The sequence below is a fragment of the Copidosoma floridanum genome, unplaced genomic scaffold, assembly GCF_036245765.1.
Source record: "Copidosoma floridanum isolate Cflo_tuat_1 unplaced genomic scaffold, Cflo_Japanese_pri ptg000013l, whole genome shotgun sequence".
Taxonomy (NCBI): Eukaryota; Metazoa; Arthropoda; class Insecta; order Hymenoptera; family Encyrtidae; genus Copidosoma; species Copidosoma floridanum.
This window is the reverse complement of record NW_028321890.1, coordinates 35,831,426-35,855,328: the sequence shown is the minus strand read 5'-3', so window position 1 is coordinate 35,855,328 and position 23,903 is coordinate 35,831,426. Positions and strand designations below refer to the sequence as shown.

At 40.1% G+C, this 23,903-nt stretch overlaps 3 protein-coding genes across 14 annotated transcripts; 2 read left to right on the top strand and 1 right to left on the bottom strand.

The window, feature by feature from the left end:
• Positions 1-5,476: 5,476 nt before the first annotated feature.
• On the top strand, positions 5,477-10,166 carry shf (WNT inhibitory factor 1). Of its 3 annotated transcripts, XM_089591161.1 has the most exons (7): positions 5,477-5,508; positions 5,578-5,926; positions 6,842-7,084; positions 7,459-7,659; positions 8,103-8,255; positions 9,270-9,365; positions 9,437-10,166. In XM_089591161.1, exons 2-7 carry the CDS (start codon positions 5,755-5,757, stop codon positions 9,661-9,663), a joined length of 1,092 nt encoding a protein of 363 aa, XP_089447287.1. In that variant the 5' UTR covers positions 5,477-5,508; positions 5,578-5,754; the 3' UTR covers positions 9,664-10,166. The 3 variants fall into 3 exon arrangements, with proteins under 3 accessions (XP_089447287.1, XP_014218402.2, XP_023245367.2); XM_014362916.2 differs by having other exon boundaries at positions 5,483-5,926; positions 7,459-7,602; XM_023389599.2 differs by having other exon boundaries at positions 5,483-5,926.
• On the bottom strand, positions 8,305-11,657 carry Coq7 (ubiquinone biosynthesis protein COQ7, mitochondrial). Of its 2 annotated transcripts, none has more exons than XM_089591164.1 (3): positions 11,417-11,657; positions 9,050-9,232; positions 8,305-8,985 (listed from the first exon to the last, which is right to left on the bottom strand). In XM_089591164.1, the coding sequence occupies exons 2-3, from the start codon at positions 9,207-9,209 to the stop codon at positions 8,555-8,557; spliced, it is 591 nt and encodes a 196-aa protein (XP_089447290.1). In that variant the 5' UTR covers positions 9,210-9,232; positions 11,417-11,657; the 3' UTR covers positions 8,305-8,554. The 2 variants fall into 2 exon arrangements, with proteins under 2 accessions (XP_089447290.1, XP_014218403.1); XM_014362917.2 differs by lacking the exon at positions 11,417-11,657 and adding an exon at positions 10,468-10,532.
• On the top strand, positions 11,583-23,696 carry ewg (DNA-binding protein Ewg). Of its 9 annotated transcripts, none has more exons than XM_089591158.1 (8): positions 11,583-12,006; positions 17,097-17,610; positions 18,913-19,037; positions 19,115-19,540; positions 19,738-20,052; positions 20,584-20,715; positions 20,787-20,931; positions 22,585-23,696. In XM_089591158.1, exons 2-8 carry the CDS (start codon positions 17,454-17,456, stop codon positions 22,938-22,940), a joined length of 1,656 nt encoding a protein of 551 aa, XP_089447284.1. In that variant the 5' UTR covers positions 11,583-12,006; positions 17,097-17,453; the 3' UTR covers positions 22,941-23,696. The 9 variants fall into 9 exon arrangements, with proteins under 9 accessions (XP_089447284.1, XP_089447283.1, XP_089447281.1 ...); XM_089591157.1 differs by having other exon boundaries at positions 19,735-20,052; XM_089591155.1 differs by having other exon boundaries at positions 17,097-17,634.
• Positions 23,697-23,903: the final 207 nt, after the last annotated feature.

Sequence of the window (23,903 nt, the reverse complement as noted above, 5' to 3'; positions counted from 1 at the left end):
GAATATTTTCTTCAAGTAAGAAAAAATATAATCTCATTTGAACTATTTTAGGTCACATTTTCTTGAATCTAAAAACATTTTTTTTGAATATTATAAATAATACTTTACTATATTATATTTAACCGATGAAAACTAATTTTTGACCCATTCGTAGAATTTTTTCACACGCACATTTATTTTTAAAATTAAATACAATTTGTACGGTTTTACTCGTGATTACCAATAACCCCTCGATTACAATATCAAAATAAAAAAGAAAAAAGAGAGACAGAAAAAAAAGACAAATAATATGGATATAAAAATCACGCAGCGGTGCAAGGTATATAAATGCAAGGTCGAGATTGGACAGAGGCGATGATATTTACACACACGACTTACGGCCGTTGGACCATTAGTTTAGCCATAACGCTCCGACGCGTAATACACGACACAATGGATTCTATTATTGGATATTCATCTCGTTCTCCCTTTCCTTCTTCCAGTTGATTTTTTTTTTTTTTTTTCTTCTTCTTTCCTCTTTGCACTGCAGCGGACGCAGCTTTGGTTGTGAGGCTCCATAAAATTAAGATATCGCGGGCTCACGCCTCGCACCGGCTATTACACCCCGCCAACTCCTCCTCGCCCCGGCAATTAAGTAAACTGGCTCGAAAACCGAGGATGGGCGTCGCCTGCTCATGCGCTCTCTCTCTCTCTCTCTCTCTCTCGCCAAAGAAATCGATAGAAAATTCATAATTCACGCTTGTTATTGAAACAATTATCTCCCCCTCTATCTAGTTACAACAGTCTATACATTTTTTATTTTTTTTATTTTGTTTATTTTGGGAAAAAAGGCTTCCTTGACACGAGGAACCTGTAATTTAAAAAGATGATGGAAGAATAATCCGACGTGCGGTGTACGGCGCGTACAAAAAGATGATCGAGTGCAATCGCGACGAAGGAAGCCAGACAAGTGTACTTACGAGTAAAAAGCAGCAGCGAGGAAGGGGGGGGGGGAAGAAATAGAGTAAAAACAACAAGAAGACAGCTACTTAGTAGTCGTAGGTATAAATCACGATGCGAGAGGTGATGGCTTTCACGAGGCGGTGTGTGTATTATACGACTTTACGTATATACATGATACAGCCGCGTCGAAAGCATATTCCTTTCAACTGTCAATTAAAAATCACGCTTTGAGATCTATTGCTTCGAAATTATTATTATTTGTTTATTTATTTACAAAAAACTTGATTGCTGTGCAAGAAAAATGTCAAAATGTATTTTAAACCACTTTTTCAAGTTTCCCCATCACCGGCAGCCTTGTAAAAAAAAAAAAAAAAAATACAAGCCTTTTCGAAAAGATTACAATCTTCGGAGTCGTTATTAACTGCTCCTCGCGTACGGCAAAGTTTCGAGGATTTACGATAATTTTATTCAACTTTTTACGCCGGACTCGATTCAACAGGTCGCACGTATGGCTGCATGCGCACCGACGACGATCCGGACATGCTTTATCCTTCTATAACGTGATTCGTCGCGAAAAAGGACAGCAAGCAGTTCTCGTCAATGGCAGTAAAATAATTATTGAATATATATTTTTAATCGGAAAAAAATTTTTGTATCGTCGCATGCAAGTGGCGATTATCGCGGAAAAGTGTAAAAACAGCTAATTTAATTAGAGATATAAAACAAACGAGCCCTATCATCATTAGGAGGGAGGGATGAACGAGAAAAATGAGCTTTCTTCAAGTGACTTTCTAAGAACCACTAGAAATAGCCGGCTCTATATAAGGAGCGCGTAATCTTAAGAAAGGCTCGTGAAAAAAAAAAAAAAATGTTCGCGTATTTGCGCAAAAATATCAGCTGTCCTGCCTGCGATGGACAAAAAAAAGGGGGGAAATACGAGTCAGTCGTATATCACTCACGTTATGTGTGTACCTATATACCGACACGCTCGTATGTGCAAACAGAAGGGAGTGTCGTTTTAAGTGACGACGTGAGAATCTTTTTCGGAGCCGATTCCGAACTAGGCTGTTTCTTTTTTTTTTTTTTTTTTTTTTCCTTCTCGTTCCTTACGTGATTCTTTTTTGCCTTTATAATTGGAGGCACCTTCCCCCGGCTCGGCTGTGAAAAACGAGTATTATAAGTTGTTTTGCCAGAGTCCCTTGGGCCCCGATGGTCTTCTCTCGGGGGACGAAAGAGGGAAACGAGCCACAGAGAAGCGATTATTTCGATTCGGTGTGCTAATTGGACGATTTACTTTTTGCTCCTCCCTCGTTGCCCAACGCGTCCTTTATGTCGCCTTAAGGGGCTTTCCCCCCCCCTGCTCCTTAATTAAGTGGTAATTAGCGCGAAAACGTGTCAATGCGTATACTTTAGTTTCGAGCAAGTACAATCTCACGTGTACTTTGTACCGCTTCTCGTTGAAAATTACATTGATGCTTCATATCGATCAAGCTTTGTTTAAGTTTAAGCTCAAGTTCAAAAACTGATGTAGTTATTCAACCATAATGTCCGTGCAAGCGAAATACTTGATACGAGAGGTGCGAACATTTTGCGCGTATGTCATATCTAAAAGTTCGATCGAGAGATGGGGTGATGGCGAGGCAGGGTATTTTTAAATTAGGGAGAATTTCAAGTTAGCCATTGAGAGGGGCTAGAGAAAAAAATAATTTTCAAGTAGCACCCCTTGATAATCAATTTTTCAATAAAAATACGTGGTTTCAACTAGCGTTGTATAATTATTTAAGTATATTATTTTTACATAAGCCGCAAATATTCGTGTTAGTTAATTATATTATCTAATTATACTAGTTTTTTCAAGCACTTTTTGGGTTGTCAGGAAAAAATCATAACTTTTTCCCAATAATACGAAGTTGTTAAAATGCGTATTTTTTGAGATCGATAACTGTTGTATCCAAAATTTTGTTGCACATTTTCAACTATTTAGAAAATTATAGGGGATTATAGAAGACTATTACTGTGGATTGACGAGCGATCAAATCTCTTCTTCTGGAAAAACAATTGAAAACAGTGAAAAAAAACACAAAGATTTCCATTAATTATTTGTAGATTTAAAAAATACATATGATTCAATCAGATCAAAGATGGATCGAATTTTTACATCTCTACATACAGCTATATTGGGACTGCCTATTTTGGCTGTTATTAATACTGGCATTTAATTTCTAGTTTTCTAATTTTTAAAAACTTGAAAACACATTCATCTCCGTACGAAAAAAAGTCTTGGCACCGTAATTACCAAAAGTAAAATAACAACAAAAAATCAAGTGTAGTAAAAGGTGTGATTATCCGTACAAAAGTATGTTAAGCATAATGAATAAAAATCGCGTCAAGTGTGAGCACACCAGTGTATGCAGGTAGGACGATTAAGAGCAAAGTCACTTGGATTTCGCGTCGCGTTACTTCACGTATCTTTTTTCGATGGAGAGCAGATGAACGACGACGACGGCGATAATTAATCAAGCGGAAAATTTAAAGTATACGTTTTTAATATAAGTTACGAGAGCCAGATGTACATATATATGCAGCACAGAGGAAGAGAAAGACGATGCGCGTGTATAGGATATTATGTGTAATAGGTGCGCACAAAAGACGCTGGTCGGGGCGCGCGCCCTTCGTGTATTATGTGTGCCACTCTCGCGAAACGTGACTGTAATAGTTTCGCATTCCCTTTTTTTTACGTACATACACGCGCGTATATAGGTACACGTCTTTAGCGCTTCGGCCTCTGGAAACAGCATCCTCCTCCTCCTCCTCTCTAGACTTCTGACGTTTCTCCGTTTTTTTTTTTTTTCTACTTTCTTTCTTTTTCTTTTTTTTTTTTTTTTTCTTCTTATTACTCCTTTATACTCTTCTTCGCTCCCTTGTGCACACACGGACGCGCACACACATGCCCCGTACGAGGAGAGAAAGAGAAAATCAGAGGGCCCCCGTTCTCATCCTCGATCGCACGGTGCACTGTTCATCTGTCCGCGCAGTTAAATTTATATCTTTCTCATTTAGGTGTATACCACTTGTGCCTCGTTCCTCTTCCCTTCTTTTTTTTTCCTTTTTGCTCTCTTTCGTATCGTTTTTTTATCTATCTCCTCTTTCATGCTGCCCGAATCGAGAGCTCGGTTTTTTTTTTTTTTTTTTTTACTTCCCATCTCCTCGGCTGTGCGAACCGATTATTATCCAAATCATCGATCTCGAAACAAAGTACGTCAAGCTTAAATTGCACCGCTCCTCGTACGTTTACAATACACACATATACATACATACACGCGCGTTCTCACCCCTACCACTTGGCGTTGTTTGAAAACGATTTTGTTAAATTTCCTCCCCAATTATTATAACCCACGTGCAAACGCATTACGTAAGATATTGGATGTGCGATTTCCATACCGATCTCCGCGGGGAGCTTCGTAATTCATTGGCACCTCCATTGTCGTGCCAAATAAAAATATCGAGTAGATGTGTGACAACTTGAACTTATCGTCGCGCGATCGAGTCCATACCGATTTTAAAAAAAAAAGCGCGCCGTATAGACAGCGCACGGTTGACTGCAAGATCCGCCCTATCGTGGCCCTGCACGAGCTCCTTACCGATTTCGAAAACGAGAAAAATAAAAATCCTTTCCAGGACGCTTGGCTGTTGATCATTATCATTACCGTAACTTTGCGCACACGCAAAAAAGCCGGGCGAGAGAACGGACCGGCAAGTAAAGCGGGAGCCGTCGCACGTGTGTTATATATATATATATATATATATATACATATATACGGGAGCAAGGAACCGAGGCTTCTGATGCTCCTTGAGCTCGGCCCGGGAAGTGTTAAATTAAGAAAGGGTTGCTGTACACTGCGGCTCGCGCATATATTATCGGTAGCCGTAAAGGACCATTGAGCTGTAGGTAATTACACATATGTGTATGTTTCGGCAATGTTATGTTGTGTACCAGTAAGTGTACATGTATATACGGCATTTAAGAAGACAGATCAACAGTACAGGTGTGTACATACATATTGTATACACATGTGGAGTGGTGATGTATACCTACCAGCAGGAGTAGTAGTATATATGTGTAGTACGGTGTTGGCCGTCAGCGCCAGCATCCGATATGTATCTCAGGGGGGGCTTAGTCCGACACCGAGAGTCGAGTGGGCTGCATGCACGCTCTCCGCCGCGCTCCCGAGTACAGCAGGTCCAGGCAGTGCTCGATTTGCCATTCGCGATCCATATCCTCCCACGTGAATACGATTTGCGACCCAAGCGGGAATTATCTTTGGAAAATTTCGTGCCGCTTGGCTGTAGATCGGGAAATAGTTACCAAGGACCCATCAGCCGCGTACCGATTTCCAATAAGATCGTCGTGAAATCTGTAGTGTTTTTCAAGTTTTCCTCGGGATTTTTGAGATAACAAGAGAGTACACTGTTTGTTTTTAAAATATAGAGAGTAGGAAAAAAAAAAAAAAAAAAAAAAAAAAAAAAAAAAAAAAAAAGAAAAACCAGGGGCCGGTCGATAGATCGGTAAGACTCGGCGGCGTGAAAAATCGGCAACAGCCGAATATCATTGGTTAATAAGGTTTGTCTTCGCAGGGATACACAGATAAATTGAGCGTGAGAAAAGGTGTACATCGTCGGGTGAGAGGATACCGGCTTACATATACCCGTAAACACATACACACACGTATATATATACACCTGGTGTACCTGTAAAAATACCCGAGTTGTACTGTTTCCCGGGAGAGAGAAATCTCGGGCTGGAAATATAATATGCGGCGGCGGGCTGGGCCGGTCCTGGCCTCGGCGGCGCTACTCTTGCTCGTTTTGCTCGAGCCGGGCCGCTGGTGTGCGGCCAAGCACCGGCGCGGTCAGGGCGGTGGACACAAACCCGAGGGCGACATGACCCTCTGGATCGACCGCCAGCAGATTAAAATGTTCAGTGGTGAGAGAAATTTTACTTCCTTCCTTCCTTCTTTCGTCACCCTCCAGATGAATCATATTATTTTTTTTATTTTTTATTTACTATTTGAGGAAATCATGTTCATGGCACGTGTGTCATTCTGCTTTCTCGTGGGAGGAGTGATTTCTCAGGGGACGAATGGTCGAACGACGATGTTTTTGTTGACGTGCATTACTCGGGTTCGATCGGGTTGTCCGTGGAAATTACCATAATCACGACTCGATCGACATTATTTTTGTTGACTTCGGTCTTCAATTATAGTTAACAATGAAAAGTTTTTTTTTTTTTTTTAAGTTATTTTTACCTGCAAATCATAAAGATTAACTTGAGATAAAATTTTATTGAAAATTTTTGGAATGTACGCTAAAACGTATGTTGGATTAATCTCAGGGTTTTCTAGAACAATGTTGATGTAAACAGGCTTAGTTTTGTGGTTTTAATTGAGGCTTTATTGGTACTAAATGATTAAAACTACTTTTTTTTTTTTTTTTTTTTTTTACAATTAATTTTTTATTTTTAAATTGTAGTTTTGTATTTATTGAGTAAGTGCGCCATTCAATAACATTTTTGCTAACCTGTAATTCAACCAATTTTAATTTTTCGAGATGCAAAAAAAGCTTTTTGATCCTTTACAAAGTTTTAAGTATCACACAAACGTTTAGTAACGTACTTTTAAAAAGTATAAAAAAAGCGTAATTTTTTATTAATTATAGAGGAAAAAAAATCGTGAATTTCGATAGCGTAATTGTCAAGTAGTGTAAATAAATGATTAAAATACTTATAAGAAAGCAGTTTTTCCCACACACATACTCGAGTTAAACAAAAAACAGATTTATGAAGGTGGCTTTGCAAATAGAGTAAAATAAACTGAAATCAAATAAATTTTTACGTTTCAAGGTATGGAAATGGAAATCTACGCAATCGACGAGGGCCGAGTGGTGCCGTACCTCCTGGATCCCGATTTTGAGAGCAAGTTGCCGGTCATCCCCAACGAAATGTCCTACGTGAACTTCACGTGGAAGTCGGGCGTCAAAAAGTATTACTACGATTTCTTCCTACTCAAGTCCTTTGACGAGTCCATCCTCAAAACACCCTCCATCACGATAAAGAAGCAGGGCCGCGTGCCCAAGCGCCAAAAGGGTAAGCTATAATAATTATCCTCGCACCGCCAATTGTAAGATATCAATATTTTATAATAATCCATGCTTTGACTTGAGAATATACAATAGCCACGAAAATCGGTAAATATTTATGAATGAAGCAATGAGCTTTCCCCCGTTTCGTTCAACTAGTTCCAGCAAGTCGTTTATTTCGGTAATGCAAACAAACCGCGCGACGTGAGGTAAGTACACACATTTCCGCGTAAACACCGGGCTGGAAAGGCTTCGAGGAAACACTATTGCGCTCGAGATAAGAATAGAAATTGCGCGATCAATACCGATTCATTGAAGCTCAAAAATGTGCGTTGCCAAAGTATAGTGAGGAGAAACATGATTGTCGGTTTGATTTTGCAGAATTCAGCATACTGTTGCCGTGCTCTGGAAACATATCGGGAATAGCGCAGTTCGGGATCGGTTTGCTGATCGAGACCCGCAAGAACAAGCCACTGAACGGGACGCCCTTGCGGCTCAGCCTGAGAAAAGAATGCGCCATGCGCGGTGAGTGCGTCAGTCGCGCCCACGACCACCAACTACTCTCCTGCACTCACACATACAGTTCCGTATCGCCAGTACATACTTTCTTATAAGAAAAAGAATAAAAACAAAAAAAGAATACATTCGTCTCTCTCTCTCTCTCTCTTCTCTTTTTTATGATTGTGTTGTTCCGATGCTTCGTGCATGCGTGATTGCTTTTCGATTGGCTTTCTTCCTCACTTTTCTCTCTTTCTTATTTACTCGATTGCGTACGTACATGTTGCGAAAATTCGGTGATTTGCCGATTCAACGTTGTACGTAACGCATTGCTTTTGCCAAATTATCGAGTTTACGCTGATAATTTGATCTGATGAATTGAGAAATGTCATCCGATGATCTAACTACACCGAGTAAAGTAAACCGTCGCAACGTGATTCTATAAATTGACATTTACTTTTTATTCGGTGTAATGTAGAGCATTTGCCGGTGTGATTTTACACTAATTTTTATGTTACATTTTGCAGAACCTAATCCGGGACCGTGCCCCGATGGGTACTTGGGTCCGCCGCATTGCAAAAAAGCACTGTGCTATCCAAAATGTTTGAACGAAGGAAACTGCACGGCCCCCGGAGTTTGCTCGTGCCCTCCAGGATTTCAGGGGCCCTATTGCGAAGGAGGTACGTTCAACTTGCAATAAAAATCAATCCTCTGCGCAAATTCTCACTCTTTTTTTTTTTTTTTTTGTTTTGTTTATTTACATAAAATCAACAATACCTTACTGTATAGATATACCATTTATCGAAAAAACAAAAACGTAGAAAAATATGACTAAAGTACTTTGTCGTGATGGTGAAAAATTTTACGCAATTATTGACAAATTAGCATAGAACGAAATACTGATTGTGTGGGATTGGATAAAATTTTTTCCAAGAACAACAAAGTCTACTGTTGTTAAATACTAATACTCAACGTGCGTTTAAATAACTTTAGACACCGCAATAGCAGCTTTGCAACCAACCTTTATGACGTTTGTAAGAGCATTGTAGAAGGGAGCTTGCTCAGCTCCGTGTTCCAATCCTGTGTCGTGATGTTCCTGTTCTTCGTCACGAAATTTTTTTATCGTTTCGAGAATTTCTTTGTCATTTTCATCACTTATTTCTACCAGTGACCTCAGTTGGTCGTTGTAATGTTCGACTATAACATCTTCAACAGCTACGGTACAAGCCATTGCTGCCTTTTGTCCTAATAACGCAGTGCCAGCACCTAGTACAAAGCCGGCTATGTTCCAAATTGGAAGTAGTGCCGTCGGTCTAACTCCGTGCTTTTTTATTAACTGTTCAAATTTTTCTCTGTGAACTTTTTCTTGGTCCCACATATGCTGAATAGTTGGGCCCGATGACGTTTTTCCTAAAATGCATTTATAACATGTTCAAGCTAAACGAATATTTGATTTTCAAAGTAAATTGACTACCTAAAACAGCCATTTGCCCAGCGTATATTCTATCTGCTCCATATTCCCCAGCATGATCTACTCTGATCACGGAATCCAACAATCTTCCTTTTTTAGTTCTTAAAGGAGCTGCTGAATTTGTAGAAATAAATCTGATACTTCCACAACTAATTTTAAACATTTTTACAGTTACAGCAAGATTCTCTGAAACAAAAAATAATAATACATGATGGATTTTCAGGTATATGCACTGAGAAGTGTTTGAATGGAGGAAAATGTGTGCAGAAAGACACATGCGAATGTCCAAAAGGATTCTTTGGGTTGAGATGTGAATTTTGTAAGTGAGATACTATAAACATATCCGTCATATAGGGAAAAAAAAAATTCAATCGATGGAATATTTTACAGCTAAATGTGTGATCCCTTGTTTGAATGGAGGAAAGTGTAAGGGGAATAATATATGCAGATGTCCAACTGGCTTCAAAGGGGATCATTGTGAAATCGGGAGACGCTCACCACAACGTTCAGCGTGTACAAAACCTTGCAGAAACGGCACATGCCAGCCAGACAACACATGCCTTTGTGAACCGGGATGGTTTGGAAGATTGTGCAATAAAAACAAACCATGGGCTTGAGAGACTTAATTGTATTCTGTTGCGGTATCAAAGTATATGATTCAGTGATTATCTCTTGATGTAAAAAAAGCTGCATTTAGCAGTTTCAGTCATGAAATTATGTTCAGTATTATTTTGAAACTCGAAAAAAAAAAAAAATTATCTGTTAGTGTTTGGTTATAGCTTGTTACTGCAACAAAGAAAAGTTGTAAGAGTGGTTGAATTGTGGATTGTACCCCACCAGAGATGTGATATGTAAAGCTGTTTTACACATTTTTATTATTATTACTATTAAATATATTACTATTATTCTTTAATTTTGTTGGATCAACCATAGTGTTTGATTATATACAATCTAAATATTTTTTCATGTATGTACTATTGACATAAAAAAAACGACTGTAAATAGTTCGTGCAACAAATTGTTTATAAATTTTGAAATAGGGATGTGTCACAATGATAAAATGGATCTCACATGATAAAATTACAGAATTTTTAGTTTAATAAAATACATATGTATACTGGCTGTCTGTTGTTATTACCCAAGATTGCGATATCAGAATACTTTGTAACAATTGCCGATTGTTTCCTACAAAAATAGATCAATCAACTTTTGTTCATCACGGTGATTTAGAATTGTTGTGATTTACAGAATCAATCGTTTTAAAGTGTCAAAATCGATAAAAACTGACTACAACATTCAAAGAGGTTAGGTTTAGCTATTTTTATTGTTTTGATAATCGTGTAATAGGTGAAACTGGATGAATAAATCAAAAGCTCAGGTAGAGTATATTATTTTTGCAACATTTAAAATATCTAACAAACCTTTAAAATATTGAATCTTTCGAGATTTTGTTTACCCCAACGCCCAAAAAAACAGACTAAATCACTCTATTCGAAATCAAAACAAAGAATCTAACCAAACCTGCGATAGGTTCACTAAGACCCGCCAAAATTTCAAATTATTTCCATGTCAACATTTTACTTACATTTATATGTTACAAAGAAGGGGATTCAATCCTAAAATAGAAATTTATTTTATCAAAACAATACTCTTTAAATTATTTTACTTTTATTTAAATGAAAACCATGAATGTAAATACAAAGGCACTAAATGATGGTTTACACCCTATTATCACGTAAAGTTACGAGTAAATAAGTATTTTAATGGTAATCTCAAAAGTTTGTAGTCTGAAAGACATCGTGTTTCATCGTAAAACTTTTTAGTTTGTCGTGTAATTCGTATTTTGCGGTGTTTACACTAAAAAACTTATTGGTAAGACAGATTCCTGTTTAAAAGTAATACAACAGCTGTTTATAATACAGCTCAAACATCAAAACAGAAATTAATCTTGTTTTTTAAGTTGTCATTGATATAATGAGTATTTGCTCAGAACTTATCCGGAGAGTATAGGTTTTAATTCTTTACCGAGTGCTCTCTCTGCTTTGCATTTGCGTTTTGCAATATTATTCGAATTACTTTAACACAACTCTAAACGTTAATTGATAAGGTAAATTCCTATAACCGTGTAAATACACGCAAAAATGTACCAACTTATTGATTCTCGGATAAAAAAGTAAAATCTTGCAATTTTAAAACAAAGAATGATCTTTTTTAAACGCTTATCTAAGAACTTGATTTTTAATTCACACCCATACTACATGTGAAATTTTTTGTTATTCAGAGACATTCAAAAGTTACCTGACGTTGCTTTAGAATTTTCTATTATGAAACGAGACAAGTATGGGCAAGTCAAAAAGAATAGCAAAGTACCCGTTAAAATTGAAACGAAAGTTCGCGGGCTTCCCCCGAAAGCGAGTTATTGGACGACCGATGGTCCAATAGGTGGCTGTGAAATACCGTTGACCAATGGTTTACGGCAAATCCAGGGGTAAATCGGTTCAACAACTTGTCCACTTGCATCAATTCGAGTCTGTCTCTTTCTTTTCTCTCCGAAAAATATTATGTGTGACTCAAAACATGTTGTAAGTATTCTATATGTGCGTGAAGTGTACAATCATTCATTATACTATACACTTCATATCCTGAAAACGGCCGACTGCTCGTAACAGTCGGCAATAAAGTACGTTTAGAACATCGGTGTATATACCTCTACGTGATATATGTATACATGAAGGTTGTACCATTGAATCGACATCAGGAAGGCAAGTTGCCGTGCAGCCCGGCGAAGAGGAGCGAGAACGACGAGGAAAGAAAGAAGCGAGGCCATTAGCTCGTCAGAAAGCAGTCTACCGTATAGGTGCGAGAGGAGCAACGAGCAGGGCAGTCATCGGTGCATCGTCCACGCGAAAAAGACGAGACGGCGTTATCGTCGAGTTGAGCTGGAGCTGAGCATAGAGACGGTGAGTACACGTAGCAAGGTAGCCCAGTACACTAGCGCGGGGTCGTGCGAACCTCCCCGCGAGTACCGTGTGTGTTGTCAACTACTGTGCTGTCTCCCGAGTGTTGCGCGCGCGCGTGCCCAGAGAAAGCTGCGCACGAGGATCGTTGCGTGCGTGCGAGGTGTGTTGTTCGCGTTCACCCGCACCGCGTATCCACCTGCGTATGTGCAACGGCGTGCATTACCCACGCAATATGTATATACTTACCCGTGTTTATGTATTACGTATGCGCGATCTGTTGTGGTACTCAGCATCGTCTGCTGGGCCTGAACGCGATCGCGCAGGCTTCAAGATGGCCGTGTCGTGTGCCGCGCGCAGCCTGCGCCTGCCCCGTGGGTCTCTCGATGGGCCCGCCACCGCGACCGAGCGCATTCGAAATCGCGGCATCCCCTGTCAATTCCGAACCAACGATTCTCTGAGCCGATCGTCGCCTGGGAGCTCGTACCCTGGGTTACGTGGCTGGTCCTGTTGTCCCGAATGGCGTTGGCTAACATGGCGGGCGACAGCAGTCGTCGAGGAAGGCCAAAACCAAACGAAAGAGAGAGAAAGAAGAGCCCGCGCGCTGCCTCCAAGTGGGCGCTCTGCTGCGTAACTTTTTGAACCGCACCACGTGCCACGATGTTGTCATTATGCATGTACATCTGACTCCTATACATAACGTTTGCGCTCATGTGCAAATTATACCTACGTGATCTACACGTCTGTTACGAAAGCATCATCAGCAGAGCGCTGCACCTGGGGGGACTGACCCATCGCTCTGCGTGTGTGCCCATTGTATGCATGTACATAATAAGTATTTTTGCGTGCTAGCATATAAATAATACACTCTGCTATAGCTACAAGCTCTTAAGAATAAGTTGTTGTTGTTTTTTTTTCAATTAACGATATCACGTTTCAAATGAACTTGATCGCGTGAATGAAACGTAACTAATTATATCTTAATTGTTCTCACTTTTTAGAAAATATTCGTAAGCGCGCTATTATGATAACAATATCGAGCCTCGTACCCAATAGGTGACTTACTTTTCCAAGAACAATAAAAACTAATCTGTAATGCTCTAATGATCGTTGTCAAAGTTTTATCGTATCGGGTTGTCGTTAAGTAACCGGTAACGCTGTTAACCCGCGGCCTTTTGTGATCCATATAGTATTTTGGAGTAGAACAAAAACTAACGCGTTGAACGAAATATCAAAATAATCTTGCATTTTCTTTCCCTATGATGTTGTCAACATGTCGTTGACTCGTACCCGAAGCAGCATGTGAGCAGGTGCAGTTATGATAAACCTAATTAATCAGACTCCCCGCAACTATATGTATTGTAGACTTGAAATATACACATATAGCTTCGATCAGACAAAATCGGGTACATACAGTAGTTCCCCACTTATGTATATATTTCTCCCCCTTCGTTTCTGTCGATTCCGACTAATCAATAAATTCGAAAGCTATACAGCCACGTACATCCGTGGTTCCAACATAAGAGTAAGTATAACCGAGCGCATCACTCCCGTTGAAATAATAATAAAAGCTCTGGAGAACCCGGCGTGGAGGTCGAGTCGAGCCGCTCCACAACGGGGGCAGGGTAGGTACATAATGCCCGAGAAGAGGTGTCTGATAGGGCTGCAGCGTCAGAGAGGGATGGTGGTTAAAATGTATGTGTGTGTGGGAACATCGCGGCGTTAGTCAGCCCCTCTTGGTCGGGTGGCGGAGAGCTCTCGCGCGATCGATAACACACGAGTCTCCGTGGCTCCCGGTTGGGCACCCCGACACACACACACACACACACAGTATGGTTATCTCCAATGCTATTCGCGGTAGAGAAAACGAGAGAGAGATATTCGATCGACGGAGAACCGCTGCTGGTTGCTGGCTTCTGCTCCGCTCCTATAGTGGTGCACGCGCGTGTACGTGTATATATATATACGCGACACGTTATTCCGTGAACGCGCGTTCGCTGCTCCCTGCGACGGCAGTGAGCCCCCAGTGAGCCACAGGGAGCAAGTGTCTCTAGCTCCTCGGCTGCCGTTTGTTGCTGCTGCGCGGGTGTTGATAGCAGCACCTATCCGGCGCGACGATGGCTTGCGGCATCCCGAGCGTCATCGTCGCCGAGGAGCCAGCAGTAGCACCAGCCAAGAGGCCACGGATGCGGCCCCGGTTATCCGGCACGTCAGCCGCAACAGTGGCCGCCGTTGTCGTCGACCAGGTTAGTGCGACTTTTTTTTCACCCCCCCCCCCCCGGTCGGTACTTAGTTTTCTCAAGAGTGTACTAGACGGTGTCCGAGTCAAATTTTCGCGGCGACGGCCCCCCGCCAGCCCATATCAGCGCGCACTGCACGAGGCTGGTCGTGTGTTGCGCGCGCTAGCTGGCCGGCTCTCCGCTTAGGATATGCACACAAAAGTATATTACGTAGGTATAGCCTGCCGCCGCGAAGAAGACGCGCCTGTGCACAAGAGAGCCAAACGTGCCTATGGCTCTCTGCTGATATATTTTGTCGAGTGAGTGTGTTTTCGCGGTCGCGACGCAGCCGCGCGAGCACTACACGGGCCAGAGCGCCGCTGATACGCGCCGATGGGGCGTGGTGTGTCATGATGCTCCGCTGATGCTGGGGCATGTGTCTCTCTCCTCGTGTACGGTTGTTCCTCGTGGTGCGCGAACCGACGACGATGACACGAGCGCGTGTGCTCCCCCAGGACGCCCCCTATACACCTCCAACTGCGTACGCATTCCGTTTATCCACAAGTATACAATCGGTGTTGTGATGCGCCCCCGTCGTCTTGTTATCACCACCACCACGTGAAACCCACCGTTGCGTTGTTGCTCCACCCCCTGTGTCTGCAAAGCTCTCGCACTTTTAATCACATGCGCGCATCCGCCACGACATAATTGACGCGCGTGTCCAACGTGCCCCTTATTTTCCCCATGCTTCCTGCTCTCTTGTGATGTGTATAAATAGCACGAATCGTACGGTGGCTGTTTCGTGGATTTCGCGTAAGCCGTCGTCCGCCACCCTTGTCGGAGAAAGAGGGGAACGAGGCCAACGTTTGGTCCGACGGTTGCGCAACCTTGCCCGCTATATCTATATGTATCATAGGGTAGTATGCACACACAACATTGTGCATATAAATGTACAATCATCGTTGCTCCGTGGAACAACTCCCTTGGAAACCCTATTTTTCTATACTTCGTGGTGTGTCGTGTGTATGCATGTGGGCAGTCTGAACATCTTTGGGTAAAAGCCGCTACGTCGCTGTAGGTACAGCTTCATCCCCCCAAAGCCGGGGGTATTGATTTTCAAAGATGATACAACCACACGGATCCGTGGGAGCTCTGGCGATAACGTGTACCTTGCCCTCGACTAATGCATTTATTACCAACACCCTGATCGTTGGAAAATTAGACCACGGCGAAAAACCCCTGCGTACAAAATCGGAGGATGAAAAAAACGAAAGTGGGATCGAATACATTACCCCCTTTCTTATCTCGAGGAGCTGTCAGGAGGGGTGCGTTTGACATGCGTCAACGTATATATACGTTGTGTTTTCATCCGTCCCTCCGATTTCCCTCATCCCCTTCGTCTTTTCGTTTCTTTGCTTTCTCCTCTGTGCTGTTCGCTTATACCTATATTATACACGCTCAATTACTTCGATCGACGCGTCTTTATCTTTCTCCAATGGTCATCCGAAATTTCCGTTGCGAACAGAATATTAATAATGTGCCGGAGGATTGCCCAAACGTTTCATTGCTCATCATTTTCATAGATCGATTGTTTTATTTTACTTTATTTTTTTATTGTTTTATAAATAATGTTTTGTAGCGAGTTATGAAAAAAAAATGAGAGAGAAAGGCATGCAGGGCGATAAGTCATCCCCGTATACACTCATAGGTATTACCTGTGTAGGGTGTTGAGACGTATAATATACGCGCGTGAGCGTTAGATATGCGACGAGACAGCTGAGCGTGTAAACTTATGATGGAAAAATAAAATACGCAGTAGAAGTAAACTGCTGATGGGGGGGAGTCTCTAGTATACACGTATTATGTATATAGAGAGAAGCGTTGTACACAGGGTTTTAGGGGGATAGAGGAGCCACTGCCGGCGTATACGTTAAGGGGGTGCAACCGGCGACGGGGCTGTTGTTCAAATTGCCGCGTGTGCGTCTTTCTCGGGTATTATTCATGTATGTGTACGGCATGCACAACACCCCGTGCGGAAGTGCGTGCCCTTTAAAAAGCGAATGACGCGAGCTAAGGGTCCCCCTCCTCCCTCTACTCGCTCGAGTTCCAACTGCACGGACAAATGTACAAAAATCAATAACTTTGTGTTATATATGCACGAGTTTTGTGTGCGATCGTTCCAATGCTATGCCGATCCCCGATCTTTTGGGGTGAAGTTGAAGTTTAGGTATACACCCCATGCATAATTGTGCATTGGGAAATATTTTAGGTATACTTGTTTCGTGTAAAATCATCGCAGTGCTTGTACAGGATTATTAAACTGTTTTGTAATTCTACGTCTTTACCGATATTTCGATTATTAACTTTGTTTCAAATAACACGTTTTTTAATATAATTATGCCTACGTACAACTGGCGCGTTCATCGAAGGAGCGAAAAATCCTAAATTATGTTAATTTTCACAATCAATATATGCATATTAAATAAAGTGGGATGAAAAAAATATTTAATGACAAAAAATTACGAGGTTCTACGGTATTGTAATAAAGTTAGGTGAATCTTACTCTATAGTTGAAACGGAAACTTACATAATGTATCATGTATTAGATCGGGTTTGAAATTTATTTCACATTAAAAAACAGACGTTTCCCGCGTGCTTACATTTTTTTTCTTTGGTAAATAAACAAAGCTCGCTTGTGGAACAGTCGTCGTGTCTATAGAAAGACGAACGACAAAACGAAAGATCGGTAAAAATCGGTATATACGAAAAAGTTCAAACAAGAGAGTTCGATCGGTGTGCACAATGAGACACCGATTTCTGTAATTGTACATATATATGTTTAAGGGTAGATAATTTTTTATTATGTCCCAGTAGCAGAGCAGTAGCACCATCGGCGCCAGTTCAAGGTAATGTGAAGGACAAGAACAACAAAAAGAGAATCAAGAAAAAATCACGCAGAGAAGCCAAAAATACAGTTTTATGACAAAAAGCACACAAAAAAGAAAGAGAGGATAGAGGCAAAGAAGCTCGGAGTGATACTCGTGATCCATCTTCCCCTTTGGCATCGTACTTAGTCGTCGCAACAAGTGAAGCGCAGCAGTAAAACTGTCTTCGGCGGTCGAAGAGGGCGGCGAGCTTCTCGCCGTCAAGGAAGAAGAGGACAACCACCAGCCGTGCTCTGAGCAAGAGCAGGTGGTGCCGAGCGCGTCGGCCCTCATCTACGAGGACACGATGAACTCGTTGACGAACGCCGAGTCCGACAGGACGGACGGCAGGATGAGCGACGAGGACGACGACGATCCGTCCAGTGAGTCCGAGGCCTTCGAGGACGGCGACATACTCACCTCGGCCATGGAAGACGACGTCACGGCCCAGCTCGCCGCTGCAGGTTGGCAAATCAAACACGCTAATGGTGATTTCCATTTTTTTGCTTTTTCGACTCCCATATCTACCGCCGTCCGTCTCCCTCCCGCGCCTTCTGCTGCCGCTGCTGATGCCTGTGATTAATACTGATGCTGCTGTGCCGCCGCATCGCCGTGGGACTTGCCGGTTGTGATCCCACAACCTCCCCCCTGCCCTTCTCATTTTGATTTCGGTCCTCATTGTTTTTTTTTTTTTTTTTTTTTTCGCATCTCTTTTCACGCGATTTTTGCCAATGCTCGCGAGTTTCTCTCTTTTTTTTTTTATGGTACAATATGCCTCAGACATGCAGGTTCTTTGTCGCGCCTGAAGCTAATATATACGTAGTGAGAACCTGTTGATGATTTCAAAGCATAATCATTAATGACGATTGGTAAAAATAATGCTGATATTTCATTATTCGAATATTTTTCGTGTCGTCGTGGTTTTCATTCCTGTACTATTTGAAATAAGCTGCAGCTTGGACTCGATACTTCGTACTCCTGGTGAAATCATACATTTTTTTTACTAATAATCGTATTCCTTTCATTTCAACATGAAAATTTTGTATATTTCGTATTATTCTCGCATCGTCCTCTTTTATTTCACTTTGCTATTGTTTGCTTTTTTTTTTCTTCCTATGTTTTATCATCAATTAATAATGCAACGTCAAGCAGGACACGTTTCGAAAGTATATAATTTTCGTGAAAAAAATAAAATAAAATACGGCTTGTTTTGTTATTGCTCTTTAATTTAAACCTTAATCACCGTGTGAAATGTGTAAATATAACGAGTCCTGCTTGATAACTAATGTCGTAAATTAATTTAAAAGTTCTTATTTATTTGTGTTTTCTCCAAGACACCTGTAATCACTTTTTTTTTGTCTCGCAGTTTGAAAATTTTTTTTCAACTTTTATTTTGATTATAAAAAATTTACACACTCAAGAATAGTGTTATATGCGAATCAGAAAAGAGTTGAGAAATAATTTTAAAAATTTGTTGTTTTTTTTACGTCCTGCATGCGATTCAATCATCAATCATTCATCATTGATTAATGCTTGCTAAGATTTGATGAAATAATTGTTATGATGCAATACGCACTCGTTTGTTGATTGTAAACATCATTGTAAAGTGAGAGCAAAACTAAACGAAAGAAAGAAAAAGGAAGTCACTTGGCGCTCTTGCTCTTGTATCGCAAGATGCGTGATTTGAAATGTGTACTCTAGTTTGCATGCATCATCGCAGGAGTTGATCTCCTGTTTTTTCATCTCCAAAAATGTTTAATGCATAGGACCTGTTGGCGTCGCAGCAGCCGCAGCCATAGCCTCGGCTAAAAAACGTAAACGACCGCACAGTTTTGAGACAAATCCTAGTATTCGTAAGAGACAACAAAATAGGCTGTTAAGGAAATTAAGGGTGAGTTTCAGTTTAACGTATCTGCAGAAACTGAGGTCTTGAGGGTAGAATTTTTATTAATTTTTTTTTGTCTTTAGCAAACGATAGATGAATTTGCAACGCGTGTGGGCCAGCAAGCTGTTGTGTTGGTGGCAACACCGGGCAAACCAAATAGTTGTTACAAAGTGTTTGGCGCTAAGCCGCTCGAGGATGTGGTAAAGAACCTGAAATCCGCGATAATGGAAGAACTGGAGAACGCTCTGGCACAACAGGCACCTCCACCGCCCCAAGACGACCCGTCGCTCTACGAGTTACCGCCACTCATCATCGATGGCATTCCAACGCCCGTCGAAAAAATGACTCAAGCCCAGCTGCGGGCTTTCATACCTCTCATGCTAAAGTACTCGACCGGAAGGGGTAAACCAGGCTGGGGCAGGGAAAGCACGAGGCCACCGTGGTGGCCCAAAGAATTGCCATGGGCTAATGTTCGCATGGATGCCAGGTCCGAAGATGAAAAGCAAAAGGTACATCATGCGCTATCCTTTTTTTTAAATCTTCAACTTGTTGTGGCACTGATTAGTTTGTGTATAGAACACCGTATTTGTAGTGGCGTAGTACTTAGTTTTTACTTGCTGTGTGAGGAACGTAGATAATTTGTGTCTAAATGTTGTACAACGGTGCTAACTAATCTCGTTTTCATAAAATTTTTTAAATCAAGCAGATTTCGTGGACGCACGCACTGCGGCAGATCGTTATAAACTGTTACAAATTCCACGGACGGGAGGACTTGTTGCCAGCCTTCAGCGAAGAAGACGACAAGTCTAACATACTGATACAGCAGCCGTCGTCGGTGCAGTCGCAACAATCGATCACAAGCCAGGGCAGCCAGTCCCAACAGACGGTGGGGGTCGTTCGCATCAGCAGTACTGGTTCATCTAAGGGAAACTCATCGCCGACGCAAATCGTTGCCGCGTCACCCACGGCTCTTACCACTGCCACTCAAGTGACAGTGGAAGGAGCTGAACGAGGCGCATGGGCAAGTCGATCGCCACCCAAAGATCTATTTTTTTTTTTTTTTTTTTTTTTTTTTTCATTTCATTTTATTAGTTGTCCCGTAACTTGATGTTGTATTACATGTCAATGATAACTTGCTCGTTTGTGTGAATTTTAGTTTTTAATTTTTTAATTTTGCTTTTGACAAATTTATGTTATTGATGTTTTTTAAACTATTTCTTTCTTTGCAGAATTTACACGACTCCTTACATGACCATGTTTACTCATCAAAACCATTTATGCTTCTGCATTGCTACATTATGTTTATATATACATATATGTATATATATATTTTTAAACTTTTTTTTCCCTTTACTTCCTCATCTTATTTTTCAGACCTGCGCGACATTTGTTTCCCTTATTTGAATTTTGTTGTACTTTTTAGTTTTACATGCTGCTTATTTTTTTGCTAACTGTATATTTAATTTACATGTGCTTACTCATAAATAATCAATATTTGATGTGCACTAAAAACAATTATAAATATATTTTAATCACGACATTTTTTATGCAGATATCGCAATATCCTGTCTTGCAAACGATAACCAATCCGGATGGATCGGTTGCTTTAGTTCATGTGGATGCCGGTAATCCAATTATCACGTTACCTGATGGTACTACAGCTCAAGTACAAGGAGTTGCTACTGTAAGTTTATATTTATAAAATTCTCTCACGGTGAAAACAATATGTTTCTCAAATCAAAAACATAATTTCAGATCCATACAAGTCAAGGGGATATACAAACCCTTGCTGAAGTGAGCAGCTCCGACGGCACAAGTGTAGCGGTGGATTTAAATAACGTTACCGAAGCAACACTAGGACAGGATGGTCAGATTATCCTCACCGGCGAAGATGGACATGGTAAAACTGTTTTCTATAGGCTTTGCACCGTCGCCGGTCAGGAACTTCTTGAGCAATGAACTCAAGCTTATCTTAGATTCTGTGGACACTTGTTTATTTTGCATGTTGTATGCGTTATTTGTTTCTAAGTGAAAAAGCTCACTTGTTGTTTCATAATTTTAAGATGAATATATTTTTAAGTAGAGTTACAATTCCAAAAACCTCTACGTTCCTAATTTGAAAAGTGTACATATTGAAAATAGTTTAAAAAAAGAAAAAGTATGTTTTGAAACGACAAGAGACAATAAGTACGTAGTTTAGCACATCATTTTTCGTTTTTGTATCTCACCTTAAGAATCCATGGAAAGTCACTGACGCAATCTTGACGTGTGGTTATCATTTTTATAGGCCTTATTGTAACCTACTTTCGTTTTTAAGTGTAAACTTAATTTCGCTGCTGAAAACCAAGCATTTATTTATGTGTATATGTATGTACATACTATTTAGTTAGTAACTTTATTGTTATGAATGTTAAAAAATGATGTGCGCATAGTACAAATAACTATTCAGTTAGTCAATAGATGAAACTCGTATAATTTCATTTTGCTGAAAACCAAATTTCAAGTGTCAAGAATTCAGAAGTATCAGTCAGAACATGGATTCTTAAAAAGTATTTCAGATACAGATCAAATGAAGATTACATTCATGATAATAACGCAGAAAACACTCTTTCGTTTTATGATTTATTACCATAATTATTTCGTTTTATTCGAACATAAAGAAATAAATTTTCTGTAAATAGTAATTTTTATGTTGTTTAAAATTTATTACCGCGTTTTTTTTTTTTTTTTTATTTCAAAGTATTTAGTAGTTGTGAGATAAAATCAGTTGACTTTTGTTTTTAAGTTTATAGTTGAACAAACTCATTTCTTATGTATGTGTGTTATGCTTTATTTTCTTTAGATGTCAAAACAGGTGTGCGAAAAAACCACTCCTATTGAATAAAATGATTTAAATTTTTCTTAAAATAAGTAGGTATATTATTTTCTAGTTGCACCCTTGTAATATTTCAAATTATTATTTTAAATAGAATTATAGTATTTGTTGGCTAGTTTAGATAAATTAAATGTAATAATCTCCAATTCGAGCTTGAAATGTCAATGTTAATAGTTAATGTTGCATGAATATTGTTTCCATATAATTTTTATTTTGTTATAAAAGATAAAAAAACTTTGATTTTTAAGTAATTTAAGTATAAGACGATAGATTTTTTTTGTCGATGTCCTGGTGTTAATTGATTGTACTATGAGAGTACCTTGAGCATTTACCTTTGAATTTTACTTGTTACCTAACTTAATACATAATAATTCAAATAACTTAAACTTTAAACTAGTGCTGTTTTAACTAATGTCAACCGAATCTTAGTAAACAACAATTTTCACCTGGACCATAAGTAGCGTAGCTCTCGATATTAGTAGTTCACGTGTTGTATACAAGTATCTTCTGTAATGCCTGCTACTTAAGAATTCCGTACAATAGAAGAAAGTAAGACGCTGTGTAAAGAGCACCCGGTAAGCTATATGAAACAGCTATATCCATCAATCTGTTGGAGCACAGAGCAAAGAAAAAGACAACATAGAGAGGGACGACGACCGTCGATTTGGCATGTTGCAGGCTACCCGGTGTCGGTGTCGGGGGTAATAACTGTACCCGTGCCGGCGAGTATGTACCAGACCATGGTAGCAAACATCCAGAGCGACGGAACGATGCAGGTGATGACACCGATGGTGCAGGTACCAAAGGTCGAGCCGGGAAACGGCGAGACCAGCATCGAGACCATGACGATCCAGGGCCATCCAACCATGACGATGATCAACGCCGCTGGAGAGCAGCAAGTGCTCCAGGTCATATCGCTTAAAGACGCGAATGTCCTTACGAAGGTCATGCAGGCCGAAATTGTCAAGGACGAGGATAGCCAGTCGGCTCACCAGGGTCAGCAACAACATACCGCCGAATCCAGTCCCGAGTAATCCTTGACGGCTCATCGAGACCTTTTTCCTTTCCATGCGTTCAAGTGCACGAGGAACTTTAATATCTGTGTACTTTAGTTTAATGTAGTTGGTTTCATGGTGAGATTAGTGACCAACAAAAATTAATGAGTGGACGCTCGCGCCACCTGCTCTCATATACTGTTACGTGCGGTGCATTTAGTCATTAATTAAGAAGATGTAAAGGAAAAATCTGTTGAAATCTATTTCACTAATTTTTTACCGAATACATTATAATCGTTCAATGAGGATGCAATTTATTGATGCATCAAAGTATTTCATGACTTTATTTCATTGATTTTTCAATCTCGAAAATATTTATTACATTTATTGAATCATTGATTGTTGGTCATTGAATTAGAAATTTTATCAAGTCATGATCTATAAAAATAATGCACACATTAGTGAATTAAAAAAATTGATTTAACATTTTTGAGAAATATGGTCATTTTAAATTTGTAGAAAATTATGTTGAATGTGCTCCAAGTCACGCGTATATATATATGCAATAGCTGACTCAAATATAGCACTTTCCAAAGATAAATTAATTTCTGTACATAAAAATGATAAAATGCAATGCAAATACTTTGCAGCGCAGTTGCGATGAAGATTTCAATAGAAAGTGACGTGAATGATCCGGTTTTTCAGATACATTTTTTTCTCAGTTTTACATTTTAATGATTGTTTGTGGTACTAATAAATAATAGGTTCAAGTAATATTAGATGATCTAGTCAAAGGAATAACCATATAAATACTAGTTAGGTCTGATTTTGATATCTCTATAATCTATTTGTATTTCACGACAAAAAAATGAAATTTTTTTAAAAACATTTGACCCAAGCAAAATTGGTCTAATATCATGTTAACTTAAAATTCTGGTTTTTGCAACCTGAAAGTGTAGTAATGAGTAACAAAAAAAGCTACGAATCTTTATCCACACAACA

Excerpts from the sequence above, each read along its gene's own strand:
- shf (XM_089591161.1), top strand. The coding sequence starts at position 5,755 with ATGCGGCGGCGGGCTGGGCCGGTCCTGGCCTCGGCGGCGCTACTCTTG. Across the intron at positions 7,085-7,458 it reads CGTGCCCAAGCGCCAAAAGG|AATTCAGCATACTGTTGCCG; the intron begins GTAAGCTATAAT and ends TTGATTTTGCAG. Across the intron at positions 9,366-9,436 it reads TGGGTTGAGATGTGAATTTT|CTAAATGTGTGATCCCTTGT; the intron begins GTAAGTGAGATA and ends AATATTTTACAG.
- Coq7 (XM_089591164.1), bottom strand. The coding sequence starts at position 9,209 with ATGTTTAAAATTAGTTGTGGAAGTATCAGATTTATTTCTACAAATTCA. Across the intron at positions 8,986-9,049 it reads TGGGCAAATGGCTGTTTTAG|GAAAAACGTCATCGGGCCCA; the intron begins GTAGTCAATTTA and ends AATGCATTTTAG.
- ewg (XM_089591156.1), top strand. The coding sequence starts at position 17,454 with ATGAACTCGTTGACGAACGCCGAGTCCGACAGGACGGACGGCAGGATG. Across the intron at positions 17,635-18,912 it reads GCAAATCAAACACGCTAATG|GACCTGTTGGCGTCGCAGCA; the intron begins GTGATTTCCATT and ends TTTAATGCATAG. Across the intron at positions 20,932-22,584 it reads CACCGGCGAAGATGGACATG|GCTACCCGGTGTCGGTGTCG; the intron begins GTAAAACTGTTT and ends GGCATGTTGCAG.